The sequence below is a fragment of the Caloenas nicobarica genome, chromosome 1, assembly GCF_036013445.1.
Source record: "Caloenas nicobarica isolate bCalNic1 chromosome 1, bCalNic1.hap1, whole genome shotgun sequence".
NCBI lineage: Eukaryota > Metazoa > Chordata > Aves > Columbiformes > Columbidae > Caloenas > Caloenas nicobarica.
In genome coordinates, this window is record NC_088245.1 from 107,035,202 (window position 1) to 107,056,458 (window position 21,257).

General features: G+C 41.4%; 1 protein-coding gene across 1 annotated transcript in view; it reads left to right on the forward strand.

Moving 5' to 3' along the window:
• Positions 1–21,257, forward strand: part of REPS2 (RALBP1 associated Eps domain containing 2) — a 105,338-nt gene that overhangs the window by 66,338 nt on the left and 17,743 nt on the right. The window contains exons 13-14 of the mRNA XM_065658396.1: positions 867–1,003; positions 15,400–15,464. Of these exons, the coding sequence (XP_065514468.1) occupies positions 867–1,003; positions 15,400–15,464 (202 nt within the window). The remainder of the gene's footprint in view (positions 1–866; positions 1,004–15,399; positions 15,465–21,257) is intronic.

The following is a 21,257-nucleotide window of genomic DNA, read 5'->3' on the forward strand; positions in this document are numbered from 1 at the left end:
TACGTCAGAAACACAGGATCAGCATTGCCAAATGTCTGTCCTGCTGAAGTACTGTTTTCTAGCAACAGCTTGTTTGGCAAAAAAACCCGACCCGTTTCCCATTAGTGGGAGTTATTTTTGTTCTACTCAAATGTGTTTTTGGTCTTGCCTGTCGTGCATAATGTGTTATAGTAAGTGTAACATCTCACATTGTCAATGCTCATTTCGAACAAAGCGCTCAGTCTTGCAGAAGAACTGGTAACTACAACAGCTGAAAAAAATATTGGACACAATTCAGCAAAATCAAAATTCTTAGCAAAGGCACCACACTGGGGTTAATGGGATGTGGAACAGCACAGAACGATGTACTGAGACATGTATTTGACCAGTTTGGGGGACTTCAGAGCCATTCGGGTTTTTTTCTGGATTTTGTAGAATTAGGTGACTGTTCACTATGAAAAATTTATTCTGATAGTTAGAATATTATAAACTACAAAATGTGTACTTGCAAGCGGTAGGCTGAAGCTATACCTGTATAAACACTACCCTCACAACTGGGAAAGGGAACAGAAACTGTAAGGGGGGCGGATTTTAGTCAGGTTTATTCGTAATATTTGCTACAATTATGCTGTTGGCAGTTAAAGTTACATGAGAAGAGCCTGAAGTTGTAATGGAAAAGGCCTTAAAGAAATACTAGCTCTGTAAGTGTGACTCGTTCCTTTCCCCAGACACGTAGGTCCTTCTGTTGGCAAATAAATATGTCTTGTTAAAAGGGGGAACTTTTAGTCAGTAGGGCAAGGAATGTCAGTGTATTTTTAAATAGGCTTCACTGTAGTAGTTTAAAATGAATTTCTGAAGGAAAATATTTTCTTCCCCTTCTTCCTTAGGTCTTATTCTAGCACATCAATAGAAGATGCCATGAAAAAGGGAGAAGAGCCCCCTACTCCACCTCCAAGGCCACAGAAATCACATTCCAGAGCTTCCTCTTTGGATCTGAACAAAATATTTCAACAAAGCACACAAGGTAAAGTTTGCTTTCTTTCCTTCTTTTGAGGCCATTTAGGTTAGCTACATACTTGGCAACTTGAACTGTTTGCAGAAATGCTTGACAATATGCACATATGCTTGCCTTTGCTATAGACAGTAATACACTACAGAACAGAAGAACTTGGACTTCCTTGCGTTACATCTCCACTGAGGGGAAAAATTGCTGTTGCTGTAATTAAGGTGATTATGAAGTTTTCTGGCACAATGATGGGAAGCTTAACATATGGTGGTCTGTCATCACTGACTGTTTATAACTAGTCTGGCCGTTTAGATAATTCTCATCAGTAACTACAACATATTTGATTTTTATTACTTTTTTTTTTTTGGTTCAGAAGCAGGAAGAAAACCCTTAATGTTTAAACTGGGAGAAAATGAAAGTTCTCGTGCGCAAACGTTTTTGATGTTGAAGTCTTCCATGTGTGGGGGCAATCAGAAACCATTCTTTGAGTAAAAAGAAAAGCTAATTTCTTTAGACACGAGAGCAAGTTGAGGGGAGAGAAAGAAAATGTAGAACAGTAGCTGGAGTGAACTGAAAACCTCTCTCCAGCTCGTTGGTATTTGAGTGGTCCTTTTGCCTGGCACAGCAGGTGGTGGAAGGAGGAGCTGTTTGCTCAGGGCAGCCTTCACCCGGCAGCGCCCTTGAACCAGACCAGAGCTTTACGCGGTGCACAGCAATCACTTGATTCAAGGACTGGGTTAAACGTGGTCATGTTTGTGCTTCAGAAGAAAGCCAAGGTCTGACAGCATCAAGGAATGTTTTAACTGGGCTCACTTAATGTGGTTGTTGGAGTAGAAAAGAAAGTGTTTCACCTCTTGCTATATGGCACTTTTTTTCTGTACAAACACCAGACAGAATACCAGAGTCCTACTGTGTGTGCTGAACCCTGAAACTCCATAGGATTTTTTTTTTTTTTTCCTGTTTTCCACAGAGAAACAATTCCTGATCTTTGACTGTGGTTCCTGTTCAGGGCTCTGTTGCCTCCAATTTTGATTTTGTTATACATCAAAATAAAACCCCAAACAGAGCCAAGTACACATTTTCTAAGGCAGCCAATCCTCTCAGAATCCAGGTAAAAAAGAAGGAAATAAACTTGGATTTAAATTTCTCTTGGAACACAAATGAAAGGAGAATGTAAATTCTCGAAGAAGTCATTCTGTGAATGAAAAGTAACATCTTGCTTTTGAAATGGATCCTTTTGAAAGTCACCATTACTTTTGAAGTAGCATAACGATTTATTCTGGGCAACTTAACAAACTGACAGTGTTATAATCAGTTCAGGAGAGGATAACTCATCCTATCAATACTTTTTAGAGGGTTTCCTCATTAGAAATGGGTCAATTAAGTAAGGCTATGGCAGTTGATTGCTTGCAAAGAAAGTAAGTGCTTTGGTCACCCTAAAACTATTTCTCATATTTGGTTCAAATTTACAGCCATTTATAATTGGAAGGAAAAATTGCTCTAGGTTGACAAAACCTGAAGGATGGTGTGCTACCAAATTGCAGAAATGTGGAAGGTCTCCCAGAAGTTCAGCTTCTTCCTGTACCTGCAGGGTGCTGGCCTATCACTTTTTACTGTCTTGGGTGTCCCCTGATAGCAATGCTAAATACTCGTGGTGGTCATCTTCCTCTAATGGAGCTGTTCTATTTTGTGCCAAAAATGTAAGCACTCATGGCAAAAGAATAAGGAGGAATTTGTAGCCTTGAAGAATTCAAGGAAGAACTCGTTGAACGATTTGTAGCCCACCCTGAAGAAGGGTTCCATTTCAAATAAATCTAAATCAGTACGAGGGGATTAAATCAGTCTGTCCCAGCGCGCCAAAGTACGATGGTGCATTTACTTTGGCTCTGCTTTGAAGTAAACTGTCTGCATTCAAAGTCATATTTTCAGTTCTTCGTTCCATGAAGAAATGTGTGCACTCTTCCCTGTCATTAAGCCTCGAGTGGTGGTTGTTCTGTGACATCGTACTGATAATGTGATTTTATACGGCTGCTCTCTTTTCTTCCACTTCTCTTGTTTTGATCACCTCACCTTTTTCATCCTTTTTTTTTTTTTTTCTTTTTCATCCTTGTCCCTACTGATCTCGCTTCTCAGTAGAAATCCCAGTATCATCATTTTTGGAAACCTTTTTCATCTAGAGACAGCTCTTCCTCAGGGAGTGGTCATTGTTTCAGAGCCAAACTCTTTGCCAAGGTGCACTTTGCACTTTCTCAAAAGACAGCTTGCAGGAAGACAGAGGGGATTGATCTTCACCTTAAGCCAAAGAGCCTTGTTGAAAAGAAATCGTGTGTGCTTGTTCATGTGAAATAAATTGCACACACTTGTGTAATAACAAGCTGTATTCTTATTTCTGCTGACAGTATGAAAAGTGAAGTTAAAATGGTTTCCATCTGCCATCAAATGATACGGTTACAGATTTACAATATAGATGATGTGGTGGCAATGTATTATTTATTAATGGGTTTCTTGGCTATTGAAATAATATGGTCTGGCATAAATATCAAACCTGATGTGTTTCTATCCACGGGTCGGTTGATTACTTTCTGTCCTAATGTACTCTCAACTGAATTTCTGCTTTATGTTTTCTCCCTGCCTTCCTTCCTAGATTTACAAAAATAGTCTCATTGTCACAGTTGAACCACAAAAATTAGCTGGAACGACCATCCCATCTAGCACTACCATACCGCCTAGTGTCAGTACAGAAAAACAGACTGTAAAATTGCCTATTTTAATAGCTTTCAGGGTATATCCAATGTTATTAGAATAATCCCATTTTGGTACATTAGTTTTTGTCCTTCTAATTATTTTTCAGAAATAGTCCTGATTTTGTGAGTTTGGTAGATAGTCTGCTCCCAGACCTGCAAAGGAGTTCCTACTATTATTGAGTTTTATTTTCAGTTCCTTGTTGGTCATGTTGATCTATAGGTATCACTTGTTTAATTGTAAAGCCACCAGTGGTTTGGACCATTTTTTTTTGTTTATTTCACTTTTAAAGGACAGAAAAAGAAAAATATTTTTTTTCAGGTGAGTTCAGCCGAAGACTGTGGCAGATCCTTGTTGCAAGCACTGTTTTTCTGGGTGGTGTTTTTGTCTGTTTTTCATTTACTGCTGCTGTATCTCGTTTGCTGCCATCTTATGGTGCTCCTCCCCTGGCAAATATGCAAAGAGATTGTCATCTGTGACGGCTGGGATGTGCAGCAATGTACTAGCCACAGAAACTGTGCTTTAAAAGTGTTGAACTGGGACGTTACTGCACTTGAAGGAGTAGCTTTCATTTCATACTCCGTAGCTGCACTCTTCTGGGATGCCGTAACTAGTGTTATGCAAGGAGAACTTAAAAAAACCAAGAGAATTTACTGAAAGCGCCCACCTTCAGGAATGTCCATATGTGAATTTCTGTTACAAGATGTTAGGAGACAGAAATATCTTCTATCTCTTTTTAATCATGTAGTCTTTGTGTTAGCATCTGAGAAAAATTCAGTGCTGCTAGATTCTCAATGTATTTCTTTTTGTTGAATATATAATCTCTGGCATTTGGCCTAGGTACATATTAAAAAAATACTTGGCTGGGTGGTTTTTTTTTTTTTTTTGCATTCCTGGAAAGACAACAGCAGGTTTTAAGTAGAAACAAAAACGTCAGTTTAAATACATACATGACTTGGCCTACATTTTCATTTCTTCTCTAGCCCACTGTCTAGTCAGATACAAGCCAAGAGCTCCCAGAGTAAGGCCTGGGAGCCTGTGGCCCTCAAACCTTTCCTGCCCTGTTCACAAAGGTGGTTTGCAGAATTGGTCGCTCTCCGGGGCTCCTTGTGCACCCTTTGGTCTGTGCTGCCCTCTGGGCGAGGGAGCAGATACTGAGGGGCCCAAAATTGCCGCAGCTGGGAGCCTGGTGCAGAGTGCCCTTGCGGTCTGCTGGCCGGCCAAGGTGCTGCAGCAATGTCCCCAACCACCTCGGACCCTCGAAGGTGGCAGTAAGTTAGAGTCTGCCTTGGACTGGGCAAGTCTCAGCTTGACTATTAAAACCCCAAAGTGCATCCGTTGTTTTCTGGCTTTCGGTTACATTTTCTGCCCATGACAGCTACTAAAGAATTTACTTCTGGGCAATTATAGCCAGTGACAACAGTCTGGGTCTTGTGAGATTGATGCACATGCCTCTGAAATACATTTTATTTCCCATTTAGTTTAATTTCTGAATTGCATAGCTTCTTTTAATTAACATTTCTGTAGAACAAAGGATACTTGTTTGGAAAAGAGAATTTGCTTTGATGAAACAAGATAATTGTCATAAACAGTGTAGTTTCATGTTGATATGGAAGGAAGATTGAATATCTCTCCGTAATTCATCAAAACAGCCATATAACTATTTACAAATGAATTTTTGACTGAAGGTTTTCAGCGCTCATTTGCTTTTGAAACTTGCCTCCTGCCGCGACTGTCCCTGCAGCGAAGAACGCATGGAATGCAGACACCGCTTCTTACATGGGCTTGTGAGCAAATACTTACTGTAACCTGCATTCCCTCTTTTGGGGGTGCTGTTTTCAGCCAGCAATGTGGGGCTAGTATTTTTAGTTTTTTCACCCTTTTAAAATGTGAGGTGGTAAGTACCACACTTGGTAAGGGGGAAACGCACTAGTATTTTGTTTTAAATGCAGTGTTTTCTCTTATGGGTGATGTTTCCCTAACTACAATCAGATCTGTAACCTCTGCTTCTCTCTGCTGGGCTAGTGATCGCTGCCAAACAAGAAAACGTCCCCTCTGCTCTCAGTGTAGTGTTCCTAGAAAAGGAACATGGGAACAGACTTATCGGTGTGCATGAGCATTCCTGTAAGTGATATGTGTCCCCACATCGCTCCTGTATTCCTTCATATACACTGTTTAAAGTGGTACTTCTGTCATAAGGCTCAGTCAGCACAAACTTCTTTCCGCACCTTTTCATTTTTGTTAGTGCTAGAGGAGGACTGGTGTTCAGCGTCACATTTTATCTTCTTTTTCATACCTTTGGAGAGGAAGGCTCTTTGTTGCTTCCTTTACTTCATCAAACCTTCATTACTTCATTCAGTTAGCACAACCTTTCCTTGAACGTACAGACCTGGTAGGTTTTATTTGCCAAGTGTGGAGATTTCTGAATAGGAAGTGTGTGTTGAGATGTCTTTGGGTTTTCATATTTGCCCAACCACAGCCAAATTTTATGTATTTCTGAATGTTTTCAGTCCACGTATCAATTAAAACAATTCTGTAACTGTGTAGCGAAAAGGGTTTGGAGAATTATTGCTGCTCATCATTGTACGCATTTTGATACAAACAGGTCCAAATAGGTACCCAGCTATTTTCAGCTGTTTTCAGCAGTGTGTTTTCAGTTACACATTATTTTTAGCTTAGTGAGCCAAATGCAGGTGGCTTTCCCTTTTGGTCACATGGAACCACCCTGTTTCCCCGAAAATAAGGCTTAGCCCAAAAATAAGCCCTAGCATGATTTTTCAGGATGCTCAAAATATAAGCCCTACTCCAAAAAGAAGCCCTAGTTACAGTTCATAAAAAGAGTAAATTTAAATAGCATCCAGGCAGCTATGCATGTAAAAAAATATGCATCTTTTGGAGCAAAAATTAATATAAGACTCTGTCTTATTTTCAGGGAAACAGGGTAGGTACTAAAAACTTGCCAAACATAACCTATGTAAGTATAATATAATTACGGCATGATGTTCTGTATTCTTTTATAATTAATTGTATTTGCTAGGAAATATCTGTATTTATTGAGGTCAGCTGTCTGCAAGTCTTAGTTACTAAAGGCAAACTTTTAAGCAGGGGTTTTGTTGTTTGTGTTACCAGAAATATATATTTCTCAACTAACTTTTTGATTCAAAGTTGAAGTGAGGAGGTGAACCTAGAATAGTAATGTCCTTTTTTATGCTGAATTTAGATCACAGGGAATTTAATTAGGTAACTAATTTTCAGGACCCCTTCCTTTCATTGCTCTTGGTTTTGATTTAGTGAAGTCCAGCTACTTTCTTGGGTAATAGGGCCAGATTTTACTCATGCTGTAGTACCATGTTGTCTTGCATGTTACTGTGTTGTGTTTATTAATCAGACCAAAACATTAAATTAGGAAGATGACAATTCTGAAGGACCTTTATTTTAGAATAGTGATAATGCCAAATGCCATCAGCAAAATACATAATTTTGCTGAATAGCAATTGCACATTATACAAGAGCTCTAATATTGCCAGCTTCATCGAGTTAAGAGTGCAAAGTCAAGTTAATATCTTTGGTTGTAAGGGTTGTAACAACAATTGCAATTTAAATTAAAACTGTCTTTTATGTATAAGCCATAGAGAACACCAAACTGAGCTGCTGTTTGTATTCTTCTCCAGCACTGTATCACTGCAATGAAAATACTGTGTAATGCTTTCTTAACATAAATGTTGCAAAAACCTTTTTTTTGAAGCAGAGAATAGTTTTGGTTTTGTGGGTTTGGGTTTTTTTGGGGTGGGGGGGCAGTGGTGAGAGACTCAGCTCCTCATCTGTTACTGGAGCTGCTGTTTTCTTCATCCTGTTCTGCTTCAGAGTATATGTGATCACTGAACTGAGCTGATTCTGAATAAAATATTAATTTCTTCCCTCTGATTTGAATGGAAGAGTTTTACGCCTCCCAGCCTTTTAGAATTTTTTTTTTTTTTTATGAAGGATTTATGTGTTTACAACTATGTAAGTTATTTCCTTGCCCACTTGGACAGGGACATAATGAAGGTTGAATAGGCTGGAGAAAATAGCGAGGACATAAATGGATGAATCGTTACTACATGATAGGAATCTGATGGCATAACTTATTCCTGCATTTTTAGATTTTTAAATTTTTATGTCTATCTCTAAGGGCTGAGTCCAGAGAGTACTTGTGTGGGAACTGGCGTACATTTTACCAGACTTTCAAATGTAACTATTTCTTGACAATTTGTGTAAATAGAACTTTTTTTTTCCCCCTTTTTCTAATCTTAGCTCTTACCTTTCTGGGATTGAGGAATGGCTTATAGTCTGTTTTCATTCTGTTGCAGATTGTTGAAATTTTAATCCAAAAACTCTTTTCAACTTCAACAATTTTCAGTAGATAAGTTCTCAATTGGCCCTACCGGCCCCACTGACCTGTTTTCGTGATCCCACATGGATTACTCTGTTCCATGAAAAAAATGTTGGTCCATTGTAGAACAACTTTATGGGTTAAACAAGAGATGATCCTCTACTTCTCATGTGGAAAAGGGCAGGCAAGTTGCCTCCCTTGGTGGGGGGAGACCCTGGAGATGCAGATGTCCTCAAGAAGAAAAATCTGAGCCACAGATGGGATTGGAGGGGTGGTGGCCCATTGCTCTTCCCAGCTCCCGTGTCCCTGGTCTGGGTTGGTCTGGGTTGAAAATGGCCACAGGAGGCAAATGCCGGAGCCTCCATCAGCCTCAGAGGAATTCCTGAGGTGAGAAGCTCTGGCAAGATGGATCTGAGGGAGGTAGGTGGAGGGACTGTGCCTCCCTGTGGGTGGAGGATGAAGCTAAACATGAAGTGAGAGGGAACAAAATCGTTTGGAGGAAGGAGGGAGAAACAGTCCCCAAACAGAAAACGAAGGGGCAGAGAAAGCAGTAGCAAGAAAATGAAATAATTTAGGGACAATGAGGGCTGGAAAGTTAAAATACAGATGCTGTGGACATATGACACAATACAGGAAATAAGTGCTTTAAAAAAAATACCTGTTTCGCAGTGAAAACATGCTAAATTGCATATATAGAGCACTAAAAATGACATCGTAAAGAAACACCTTTCTTGGTGGCTTGCTTGTTTGAAGTGACCCATCAAATGTGTAAGCACACCGGTGTCCTGGCTGACCTTGTCTCTTCCTGATAGCTTGGCAAGTGCTTTCCATGCAATTGAGGTACAAATGATGTTCTGTATGATTAGCACATGAAACATAACCTGTAACCAGAGTGTGCCTGTGACAGTAGGTGTGTGTATCGCTTGCTGTGACGTGTGAAGCTTTGCTGCTGAGCAGGTTCCAAGAATTAACTGGGAAGAGAGGATTTATTACTCAACCTGCATACTCCCTCTCCATTTTTGGCATTGACAATGCTTTTTAAAGTCTTTCTACAAACTTGATAACAAAATTAATATCAGGAGTCTAAAATCTTTTTTTCGTGTTGCTGTTACCTGCTGAAGAGACATTAGTAAGAATTATTGAAACAGATCCCTGGATAAAAAGATATTTCCCAATGACCCTGCTAGAACCCTTTGTTAAATTTAAGCCCCTGGCTATGGTTTTAAATTATTTTTCTTGTTGCCACTTTCTACAGACATATTATTGAGAGTTAATAAATCAGATTGCTTGAAAAACAGTAATTTCGCAATCCACCTTATTAATGCTGTTATCAGGAATGTAAATAAATGAAGGAGTGTAGAGGACAATATCAGAATTATGTGATAGCCAACTACCAGTTTCAGTGAACAAGAAGGGAAGTTTTGTAAGACGGAGGTAAACAGAAACGAACTTAAAGACAGAACTTTTCCGCAGTCTGCCTTTGGCAACAGAAGCAGGAAAAGTATCTCAGAAAAACTCTCCAAAATAGCCTCAGAGTGCAGGGGTGAAAATGCCAGCTTCCCAAACTTCCTAAGGAACTGAAGCTTTAGGTAGTTTGGAGAACCGAAGAATGATTCATTCTCTTGGCTTATCTTATTTGGACTGGTTTCAATATTGCAGATCATTCGCTTCCTGATAAAATTAGTTGGTTTGTCTTGTGTTAAACATGATCTGGGAGCTAAGCCCTCTGAAGCAGCGTGCAGCAATGTCAATCTGCCACGCAACCAGCCTGTCCCTTGATCCAGCAGTGCTGTAGCATCCACTTGAAAAATACCGAACCCATCAGCCAGACTCTGCTGAGGAGCCTTGTCAGCTTTCTCCCAATTTGTCCCTGGATGGTCCCCACCCAGCCACAGAAGGGGTGGTAATGGTGGTGATGGAGCAGAACAGAAGCAAGAACCTGGATTTAAGCCGTCTGGATCCAGGTGAGCCTGGACTCAGGCTGGGTTTGGTTGGGGCTGCACCCTTTGTGTGAGCTGAGGAATGCAGGCCTCTTTCTCCCTTTGGGAAGGGTGACTGAAATAAGAGGAGCCACCAAACTCTGGGTGCCCTTTTGATCATGGGATGAAAGGTGCGTAGGGGTTTGATGTGAGATGAAGTCAGCCTCCTTTGGTAGTCAGTATCTGGTTTTACTTAGGCTAGAAAGGTACAAAATAGCCCTTGATCCAGGAAATCCACCCTCCTTCAGGACACTGCTTGTGTATCTATTCAATTCAGATGAGGAGTACATTTTTTTACCCAACAGCTCTAACTTGTCTGATGCCCAGCGTAAAGTGATAGGCGTGTAAAACCAAGAAGGAAGACAGCTATGAAGAACAGCAGTGAAATTAAGTACTTGACATGGAAATGGTTCAGGAAATGTAGTTTTATATGCTGCTATTCTATTATTAATGAATTTTAAAAAATAGCACGCACCCAGCAGCTCAGTGTATTATGGCAGTTTTCTTCAATACTGAGCAACAAGAGGACAAGTGACTGTCGTTGGGTGAGAGGGGTGCAGCATGTTGCTCTTACAAGCTGCTCTAAAGGATCCCAAGGGCTGAAACTTATTCCACCCTAATTTTGGCACCCCCTGTTTCTGCTGTGCCGTGTGAGCTAAAGACCCACTTCCCGTAAGTTTGACTGGACTATGATAGTTTTATGTTTTCCCTTGATCTCCTCTTCCTAGATCAAATAAGTCAAGTAAAGGAGCTACTTGCGTGGTCACCATGATTGATATTTTTCACTACTGTGGGTAATAAAGTGCTGAGTGTTTGTGTTGTCTGCTAGGGAGGCTGGAGACAGAGTGGCATGGCCAGATAGGATGGTATAGCCTGTACTCAGAGTGTAGCATTACAGCCTGATGTTTGTTTTAAAATATTAATCTAGCTTCAGTTTGGAAAACCTGTTTTTTTAATCTAGTGTGGTGCCCTGTTAGTGCTATCGGACTGTTGTGATTGCCAAAATAGGGCAGAAAAATGGTGCTGGAAGCTTTCCATGCTGATAATCCACATTAAAGTGTAAACATGCTAAGTAAAGAGCTGTGATTTTTGAACTGAAAGCCTTATCACTATCTTTGTGGGAGTAAGTGGTGCGTGAAAATGCTGTCATTTACGGGAATACATGTGATATGGATGCTGGATGTACTTAAATGTATTTTACTGGTACCTGTATTGGCTTTCCACAGTGCTGTCTTGGAGATTTGCTGTATAGTACCTTGCTCACCCGGGTGTGAATGCCACCAAGCTGCTCAATGACGAGACGACCTGTGCGAGGCCCATCCCGCTCCCTCCAGCTCCCTCTGCTTTTGTGCAGGGTGTGAAGACTTGTTTTCAAAGAGCAATGACGTGCAATTTATCCAAGCTCTGAGGCCTGCACCTGGAAATATGACATTTGTCTTGTTGCTACTTTATCCCAGGGTACTTAGTTTCATTTTGGAAACAGAGCTCCCCCTGTATTTGTGTTTGCTTTCAGAGCCACTGCAGTGACACTGTCTCTAATAGCAAGAGCCAGTCTGTGTGGGGCGGTCACCCAGGAGGGCAGGCATTATGGAATAGCCTAATACTACAAGTCATCTGCTGATACACATAAAAACCTATTGCCCTCTTTTAGGGTAGTGACACTAGAGAAGGCTGAAGCATGCGGCATCCATCATTAAAATTTTGTCATTGCCCTGTGGAGAAGAAAGCGAGTTAATTTTTTAAGTTGTTATGAGTCCTCAAAAGTCAACTAACTTCTGTCTAACAGTTGGACTCACATGAGCATGATTTCCTTCTGACCACAGGCTGAAGATGCTGTGCAACAGAAGGAATTTTATGAATATTCCATGAGTAGCTTAAGTTAGAATTTGTAGGATTAAAAAGAGGAAACTGGGTCAAATTCATGTGGTGTAAGCATCTAACATCTTTAATGCTAAATTCATATATGTTGTATTTTGAAAGCTGAAGAAGCAGTTGTTAGGGGTGCAGTTTTTTGTTGGTGGCTTTTTGTTTTGTTTTGTTTGACCATCTTACAGAAAAATTACTTTTCCCTTTGGAATTTTGTGGGCCAAATCCCAGGAGACTTGATTGCACACACTGTGAAAGCCCACAATTCAGGAGATGTTTTTCCAGCAAGCCCAGCACCTTTCTGCACAAAGACTACACTGCTGCTTCCCTGGGTATATCACTGGGTTTGTAGAACCAAGGAGCAAGGACAGTAGATGCTGTATCCTCTAGAGCTGAAGTTGAGGCCAGTTCCTAATGGATGCAGCTCTTGCAGTCAAGCTTTTGAAGGGCCTGCTGCAGCGTAAACCAGCACACACAAAAATGACGAACCCTGGAGCAGGCTATGTGCATTTGGAAGAGCCGAGGGAGCTGCTGGGGCTGGTGCCGGCCCACAGCACCACTGACTCCAGTTCCACATGCCCCTTCCTGGGGAGCACCATGCTCAGGGCAGCGGTTTGCTCTGTAGCTTCGTGTTTGGGCAGCCAGGGACTTGTTAGAAAGTGTGCATGATTAGTGCTCCCCCATGACTTTGTAGTTGTCTGGAGAGCCCCAGGGCTCAGTATTGGGGCCAGTTCTGTTCAATATAATTATCAATGATCTGGATGAGGGGATTGAGTGCACCCTCGGTAAGTTTGCAGATGACACCGAGTTGGGTGGGAATGTTGATCTGCTGGAGGGTAGGAAGGCCATACAGAGGGATCAGGACCAGCTGTATCATTGGGCTGAGGCAAATTGTATGCGGTTCAACAAGGCCAAGTGCCGGGTTCTGCACTTGGGTCACAACAACCCCAGGCAGCACTACAGGCTCAGGGAAGAGTGGCTGGAAAGCTGCCTGGAGGAAAAGGACCTGGGGGTGTCGGCCAACAGGTGGCTGAACATGACCCAGCAGTGTGCCCAAGTGGCCAAAAAGGCCAACAGCATCCTTGTTTGTTATCGGGAATAGTATGACCAGCAGCACTAGGGAAGTGATGGTCCCCTGTACTCGGCTCTGGTGAGGCCCCACCTCAAATCCTGTGTTCAGTTTTGGGCCCCTCACTACAGGGAAGACATTGAGGTGCTGGAGAGAGTTCAGAGAAGGGCAACGGAGCTGGTGAGAGGCCTGGAGCACAAGTCTGATGAGGAGCGGCTGAGGGAACTGGGGCTGTTTAGCCTGGAGAAAAGGAGGCTGAGGGGAGACCTGATCGCTGTCTGCAACTGCCTGAAAGGAGGTTGTAGCATGGAGGGGGTTGGTCTCTTCTCCTGAGCAGCAAGTGATAGAATGAGAGGAAATGGCCTCAAGTTGTGCCAGGGCAGGTTTAGCTTGGATATGAGGAAAAAATTCTTCACGGAAAGGGTTGTCAGGCATTGGAACAGGCTGCCCAGGGAAGTGGTTGAATCGCCATCCTTGAAGGTGTTTAAAAGACGTGTACATGAGGTTCTTAGGGACATGGTTTAGTGACAGTGTTAGGTTAATGGTTGGACTCTATGATCTTGAGGGTCTTTTCCAACCAAAATGATTCTATGATACCCTCGTAGTGATAATCACTGGTGGTGGTGGGCGAACAAGGTGCACACAGGTGTTTTCCATGCAGCATCGCAGCACAGCTCCCACAAGGTTTCCTGAAGATAAATGTGTCACATTGAGCATACGTACTTGTTGGCTATTACAGTGTGCAGCTAATAGACCAACAGAGCGCTGGCGTTTGAGTTCGATGGGGTTTTCAAATAGTGTTATTAGCTGTAATTGCCAAAGCCACTGCCAGTGCTCAGATAAATAAAGTAATGATCTGAAGTTAAGACTAAAGGGAAGGAAGGTTTCTTACTCTACTGTTCCTTTCTAAAGCTTAGTCGCACAGAAAAGATGGACAACATCGTGCTGGTATTGCAGCGACCTTATAAATGGAACTAATTAAATGTAAGAGAAGGGATCCTAATGACTATGGTTTTTTCAAATCTCTTACACCTGTAGGTGTGTTAGTGGCTCCCTTGCTTAACCTAAGCTGGGTTTTAGTTGTTCTACCTCACTCTTCGGCACTGTCTGCCGTGATATTAGGTTTCATTTTGATTCAAGAAATGATGATACAGAAGATGTCAAAAAAAAAAAATCAGTGTATTATAAGCCTCTTTGGAGCTGTATATAGTCAATATGACTGTTCTCAATATTTTCACCCATGCATTTTTATTCTTGCTGCTATCCCTATTGGATTACATCTTTTGTCGTTGTATTTTTAACCATGTAGACATTTTTAGACTTTGCGCATAAAAGATTTAAATGGCTAAGCTGTAACAAGGCTTATAATGGTATTTGTGGCTTTTAAAAGTATGTATGGAAATAAAAAGTGTATAAATGTAATTGCTCACTTAGTGTTATTGTGGTAAAAGGCATTTCTAAGTTTAATATTGCTTTTTTCTTTTTACTACACAAATAACCACCAGTGCAAAATGAACCTTTGCCAGTGGAAGTGCCAAACACTCCGTGTGATGGGAGCTTGGGGAGGGTGACCAGCTAAGGGCTCCCACCAATCCTGGCTGGTGTCCCTGTGCCAGCCTAGTCCTTCTCTCTGCAGCTGCCTTTGGAAACCACCATCTGTTCTGTAGTTTTGTCCCATGATGAGTTTCCAGTATTGTAAGGAAACGGAGAAATACAGTGGCTGGACCTATGCGATTGTTATTCTCCCTTTGTGCGGGCTCACACTAAAAGCTGACATGTTATGTTCAAGGGGCCTGAGCTGATCATTAGGGTTTGTCTTCCCCTCCTTATTTCTCCTCCTCCCTCTGAAATACCTCCAGTGAGTAATAACATGCAAATACAAACATATAGCCAAAGAAATGGATTTCTTTTGGTTTGTTTAGGCTTTTGTCCTATTAATTCCATGGCAGATGTTTTCTTTTTAAGGCTGCACTCTATCACATAGCATGTTTTATCTGAAGTGAAAGTTAATGCCTACATTGGATGCTAAAGCATCACTTTTAAAAAAGGCAATAATGTTAATGACAGAGTAAAGTCCAAAGGACAAGTAGACCCTGTTTCTGGAGCTATTTAACTAGAATTGTATTGCTTTAGATACAGCTTTTATGGCTGACTGGCTTCCATCTCTGTTTCGTATCATAACATTGTGGGTTCTTACAGCAACTAAATCACTACTCATTCACTGCTTATGAAGTTACTTCAAACAGGGTTTTGCTCAATAAAGTTCAGGTTTGGTTTCTGTTATTAAAATACTGAATACCACCTCTTCACTAGGAATTATAATGGAAATTAATTCTGGTTTTATTTGGAATTAATGTGGTTTGTTTTTTCTTCTCTCGCTGTTCAGCTGTGAGGTCTGGCTGGCTGCCCCCACCACCACCTGCACTGCCCCCTCGACCTTCTTTATCTCAGGTATGGACAAAGGTTTGGCACTTTGCTGTGTATTATTCACTTACTCATGTTACTGTTGCAGTGGTTATCATGAGTTGGCTTGGACAGGGCAGTTGTTCTTGCTCCCAAGTTAAAGCACATCTGCAGTTTGCTCTGCAGTTCCCTACATGTCCTTTTTCACTGGTCTGTCTAGCCATTGTGTTGCAATGTCAAATTACAGAGTAATTAAATCTCTTTGTAGTGTAGCTGACATGCACCCACTAGACAAAACTGTAAATTAAAGGCTAGGAAGGCTAGTCTGCTAATAAGAGTTTTATGCCTGAAGGGTATGGGCTTGATACCTGCTATTTGCTTCTCAAGCTTCAAATGCTCAGAGGGCATCTGCTAAGGGAGCCACAACATGAAAGAGTGTATTTGAGCCATGGGTTTGAAAAATAATGCTGAAAGGAAGCAATGCTGTGTCAGTTATATTATTAAATTTCAAACCATTAGTGGTGTACTTTTGGTTTGCTTTCTGGATGGGTTTCTGTTTGTTTTTAGAGCACCACACAGCCACAGCACAATGCAAATCAACTAAATCGTGCCTATCTGCATCCAGATACTTCTTCAGGTTTTAAGAAATGATGGAGGATCAGAATCTTTTTATGTTGTTGGCTCTGTTAAGCCTTAGGCAGCAGTATGCTTCATATATTACTCCTTTAGGTGAGGTTTATAATGAAGAGAGTTCAGAGAATGGCAGCGAAGCTGGTGAGGGGCCTGGAGCACGAGTCTGATGAGGAGCAGCTGAGGGAACTGGGGCTGTTCAGCCTGGAGAAAAGGAGGCTGAGGGGAGACCTGATCGCTGTCTGCAGCTACCTGAAAGGAGGTTGTAGCATGGAGGGGGTTGGTCTCTTCTCTCAGGTGACAAGTGATAGGACAAGAGGAAATGGCCTCAAATTGTGCTGGTGAGGTTTAGCTTGGATATTAGGAAAAAATTCTTCATGGGAAATGTTGTCAGGCATTGGAACAGGCTGCCAAGGAAGTGGTGGAGTCACCATCCCTGGGAGTGATTAAAAGATGCATAGGTGAGCATCTGAGTGCACCTAGTTTCCACCTCCAGGAGTGTAGAACGTTTTGGTTCAAACTTGCATCCTTCCCCCAAGTCACTATGGCATTAGCCGTCCCGCTAATGCCACGTGCTCCTCAGCGCACCCATCACCTTCCTGCTTTGCCTGGCATTCCCGGGAGAGCAGTGTTGCCTGCTGGCTGCCCCCGTCTCGCGGTGCAGCTCCTGCCTTGTGCTGCCCGCCCCGGCCCTCGCCCTCCTGCTGCTTCTTGCGCTTGTGCCATCTCCCTGCAGTGCAAGCCCTTTCACTGCCATCGGGAGAAGCAGTAAATGTTACAAATCCTGTTCTTGGAGAAAAAAACCCTGTTTTTTTCAAGCAAGGTTCATTTTCTTGTCCTATGATACAACACATTTGTGTTTCCTTAGCAGGGCAGTGAGGCGAGATTTTTGTTTGTTTATACATGTCCAGCAGCTTCCTCACCACATCACAAATACTGAGCCAACTGCTCATCCTACACTGGGCCATGTAGAGTATAGGACTTTTCTAAAACTAAACACAAGGAGATTCTCGTGTGAAATTCTTGATCCAGTCCTCTCCAATACAAAAGTCTGTTTTCTGAAAGAAAAAGAAGAGCAGCTTCTGTGTCTTCTCAGTATATAGCTGATGCTTTGCTTACATACATCACTTGCATTTAATTAATTTATTTCTGATGATTTTTAAAGATACTTAATCAAATATATTATCAAAATATTCTTGTTCTGACGTCTAGCAAAAATGTATATAAAACTGGTTCTTGAAAACATAATGAACTTCACACTAATCACTTGTTTACCTTATCGCCAAGCGTGCCTTTCTGTGATAAAGGTAACAGACGGTAGGGAAGTACGTGTGATGGGGTCATAATTCAGCTGAGCAGACCCTCATGAATAGCATGTAAGCAATAGTAGGCATATGGATTACATTAGTCAAGTGGGGCCATTGATTTAAAGAGCATGAAGAAATTGGAGGGAGGGATCTGCTTTCAAAACTGAGGCAAGATCAAGAACCGAAGAAAAGCCATGATGCTAAAATGACACATTCAGCTTTTTCCTGTTTCAAGATTTACCAAACTCTTCTTAAATTTCTGTTTTAACGTATTTTTCAACGATGTTATTGAAAATCCTTTTTTATCGCCATAACATTTTGCTACATGCTTGCAGCTAAGCAGTGTCAATGACAAATGTAGCTTGGAAATTAAGCGAACCCCACATATTTCAAGTGGCTGTGCACAGTACAAGTATGCTCATGGTGTGATTATTTTGGCTCAGCTTTGGAAACCAGTTGATGGAGGAAGAGAAGGAAATAATTTCTTCTGAGGACTGCAGTTTTGTATGGATGACTGAGAAGCAGCCTGAATCAGTTGGCTCTTTAGAGTGAGATTAAAAGGCTCATGGGATGTAAAGGCCAAAGCGCGTAAAAGAGAGGTACCGAGGGGTTGGTATTATATTTCAGTGGAGCAGAAGTCCGCCTGTGAGCTTAATCAATAGCAATATAGAAATGGCATCTTTACTTTGGTCCTGGGTTGCTGTTGTTTTTAGTAGAATTTGCTTCAGCCTTTAGGAAAACATTATTTTTCCTGTCAGAACCTCCAAGGTAATCAAGCTCGATAAGTTACTGAAACACTGGTTATTCACAGTGTGCCAAACATCTCCCGTCATATCACAAACTTATTAAATCATGTCCACGTCCAACTGTGCCTCCACAGTGCAGTCAGCTGGATAAGGAAGAAAAAGGATTGTATTGGGGGTGAGCATAGCACAAGGTAATACTGCTGTGGCCTTGACTCCAGAGCCAGTGGGTGCACAGGTTTACTGTGAGAGGCTCAAGTCTTGGGATCCTGCAATGTCTGTAGATAAATTTAATTAATGAAGATAGACAAAAGGCAAGTTAACATTATGTGGATACATAATTATCTCCAATTTGTGATCTTTCAACCCAAATTCCTGCCCATATCTCTCTGCTCTGCAAGCCGTTTTGAATTGATGTTTCCAGTGAAACGTTGTGAAATGCAATATGAAATGCTTTATTAGAATTCTCAATTCATGTTGCTTTCCTGTTAGAAAAAGAAAGTAATTCAAGCTTTGCCTAAATTCTGTAAAGGGCACTTGGAAAGATTATGTACAGAAACAGGCTTATATAAAGACTAGAGTTCTGTTTTGGTTAATACATTATTTTGAAGTGTTTTCCTTTTACTACTGTGTGTAACTTTTCTGACACTTTCTGTAATCCCTAGTAGCACATCTCACACATAGCAAGTCTGCAGTAGCTGCTTGGATTTAAGGATAATTTTATCTGTATCAGTTTCCCTGTTTCTTCAGACCACAAATATTTAATATGCTACAAGCTATTTTGCAGACTTAGGACGCTGGCAGTGCCTTATCTCTCTTGCTCACTTCCGATGGCTTGGTGCAGTTGTGGCTTTTCTACTCTTTTAAATATTTTTTTTTTTTAAGTTTTTAGCATTTCTTGTGTCATCCCCATCATCGTCCCTGCACCCCAAGTGATGGTGTGTAGAACAGATAACCTGTAGCTTGTTGAAATACCTACTGTGGTTTATTTGGTAGTTGTTGTTGTTGGTTTGGTTTGGTGTGGGGGTTTTTTTTGTTTTGTTTTGTTTTCTTTCTGGGCTTGTAGAGGACTGGATTCAGAGGCTTGGGTAATTTTTCCTCATCTTGTGTTTCTAACTTAACAGGAAACTTAAGTCATCAAGGAGAAATGGCATGAAGGCGACCCCAAAACTTTTGTGCGGACCCAGGACTGTACACAGAAAATTTGTGTAAATTCGAGGCAGTAAGAATCACGATAGGAAGGCAATAGCTATGTTGCTGATTTGCAGTGAAACAGATTTCAGATAGGAAATAACTTTGGGTGCTTGTGAGTAGCACTTCACTGAAACCAAACAAGTATGCACATCTCATAGAAGCCTCTGTTATTATTTTTTTTAATGGAAAAACAAATAATACGTTATTACTATTGGCATTTAAGCCTACAGAAGTAATTTACCACAGCTGCTTACTCTGGGAGATTTAGCAGCATATTTATGCTAATAGGAATTACGGATGAACACTGAAGAGCAAATATAACTTTAGGATTTTATCCAACATCAACTCACTGTCTGCAACACTGCCCACTTAAATCAACGTTCCTGTATTTAAATTACTCTATTTTGGTACCTTCCTGTCCAGTAATGAAGGCATATCTTCAATCCTGCCTGTGCTATATAAGGGGATTTGAAAACAGTGGGACTGTAAGAAAATCCTGTGTGTCTTGGCTGAAAAAACTGATGTTCCTCGTCTCTTTCCCAGAGTCTAAATTTTAAGCCCACTGGTTTTGTAAATTTACACTGGTTTGTGCTGGAGTTTTATTTCTGGAGACCTTGAGACCTGGTTTTCTGACTGGTTCCACGCTGGCCATTTGGACAAATGCTGAAGACGGATGAAGGCAAAGTGGTGGAGTAGGTAGGCAGCTGTTAGTGTTACAAATTTGAAGTATCCTGAGTACAGTGCAGCCCTGAAGATTAAAATCTCACTGTGGTATTATGAGCTCAGAGTTAGGCTGTCAGTTTAGTGGCCATTGCTACCATTAGATGTTATAGATTTGGTGAAATTGTGGAAACAAAGTGCTGTGAAGGATGATGGGTGGGTCACCCCACCCAGTCACAGGCACCTGGTGGCTTTGGAGAGCGAAGGTACTATTCTTTTTGACACATTGAATGTTCCTATCTCCAAGTGTTACTCAATACTTCATAATTCCTTGAAGCTTTTTGGCCGTTCATCATCCAGAATCGCAAGTGAGAACTGGGACCCAGTTCCAGAAGTTGTCTCTACTAACGTTCTGCTGAATCCACGGAGAGCCCTGAGCACAGGGCTCCACTCAGGCTGGGTCTGTAATTCTCCATTACACACGTGCCCACTGTGATCTGCGGTGCCGAGGCCGAGAGGTGGACAAGGACTCCTGTCCATCCTGCTGAGGCCTCCTGGCCTCCTGAATGGCAGGGCCACGTGCAGGTTCCATGCTGGTGAATGGTCTGCGGAGTCCCCCCCACTGCTAAGGTGTCTTTGGGTAAAGCCAAGATACTTGGAGGATGAGGTAGGGTTTGCTTATCTCTGTTAACGGGTTGTTTGGACAAAATGGTCAGGGAACTGAGGCACCTTCTTACTCTGTAAAATTATGTGAGGAATTTCGAATGCTGGCAGGACAGCTGGAGCTTTATGGGGAGGAACTTTTTTGCTACAGAAATTAAAAAAAAAAAAGCTAGGATTTTGCTTTTGGCAGCATGCTATTTGTATAAATGGTGTTATTCTCCCAGACAACCATTTTTTTTATTAAACCAAAGATGCACCTTTCTTAGCTTGCATTTACAACCACTGTGCAAGTATATGGTGGGGTTTTTTTATCATCTTCCCTCTTCTGGCTGCAGAATAACGTATGTTGTATAATCAGCGCAATAGGTACTGAAGAAGCCTGTAACTGTAATAAAACTGAAAATCTTCTATAACATGAAAGATTTTGCCATCTGCCACTTTAATATAATACAAGTGGATTATCTTCCTCTCATGAAAATTATATATTAAATCTAAAACGGCCAGACAAAATAAATTACCGTTTAAGAAGTGGCGGAAAGTAGCACAGTTAAAATTGAATTTGGGAAGTAGTTGATGGATGCCATAAAATCCTTTCTAAAGAGGTTTCTGGGAGAGTGGAAGAAGGATGAGTATCTTAATTAAAA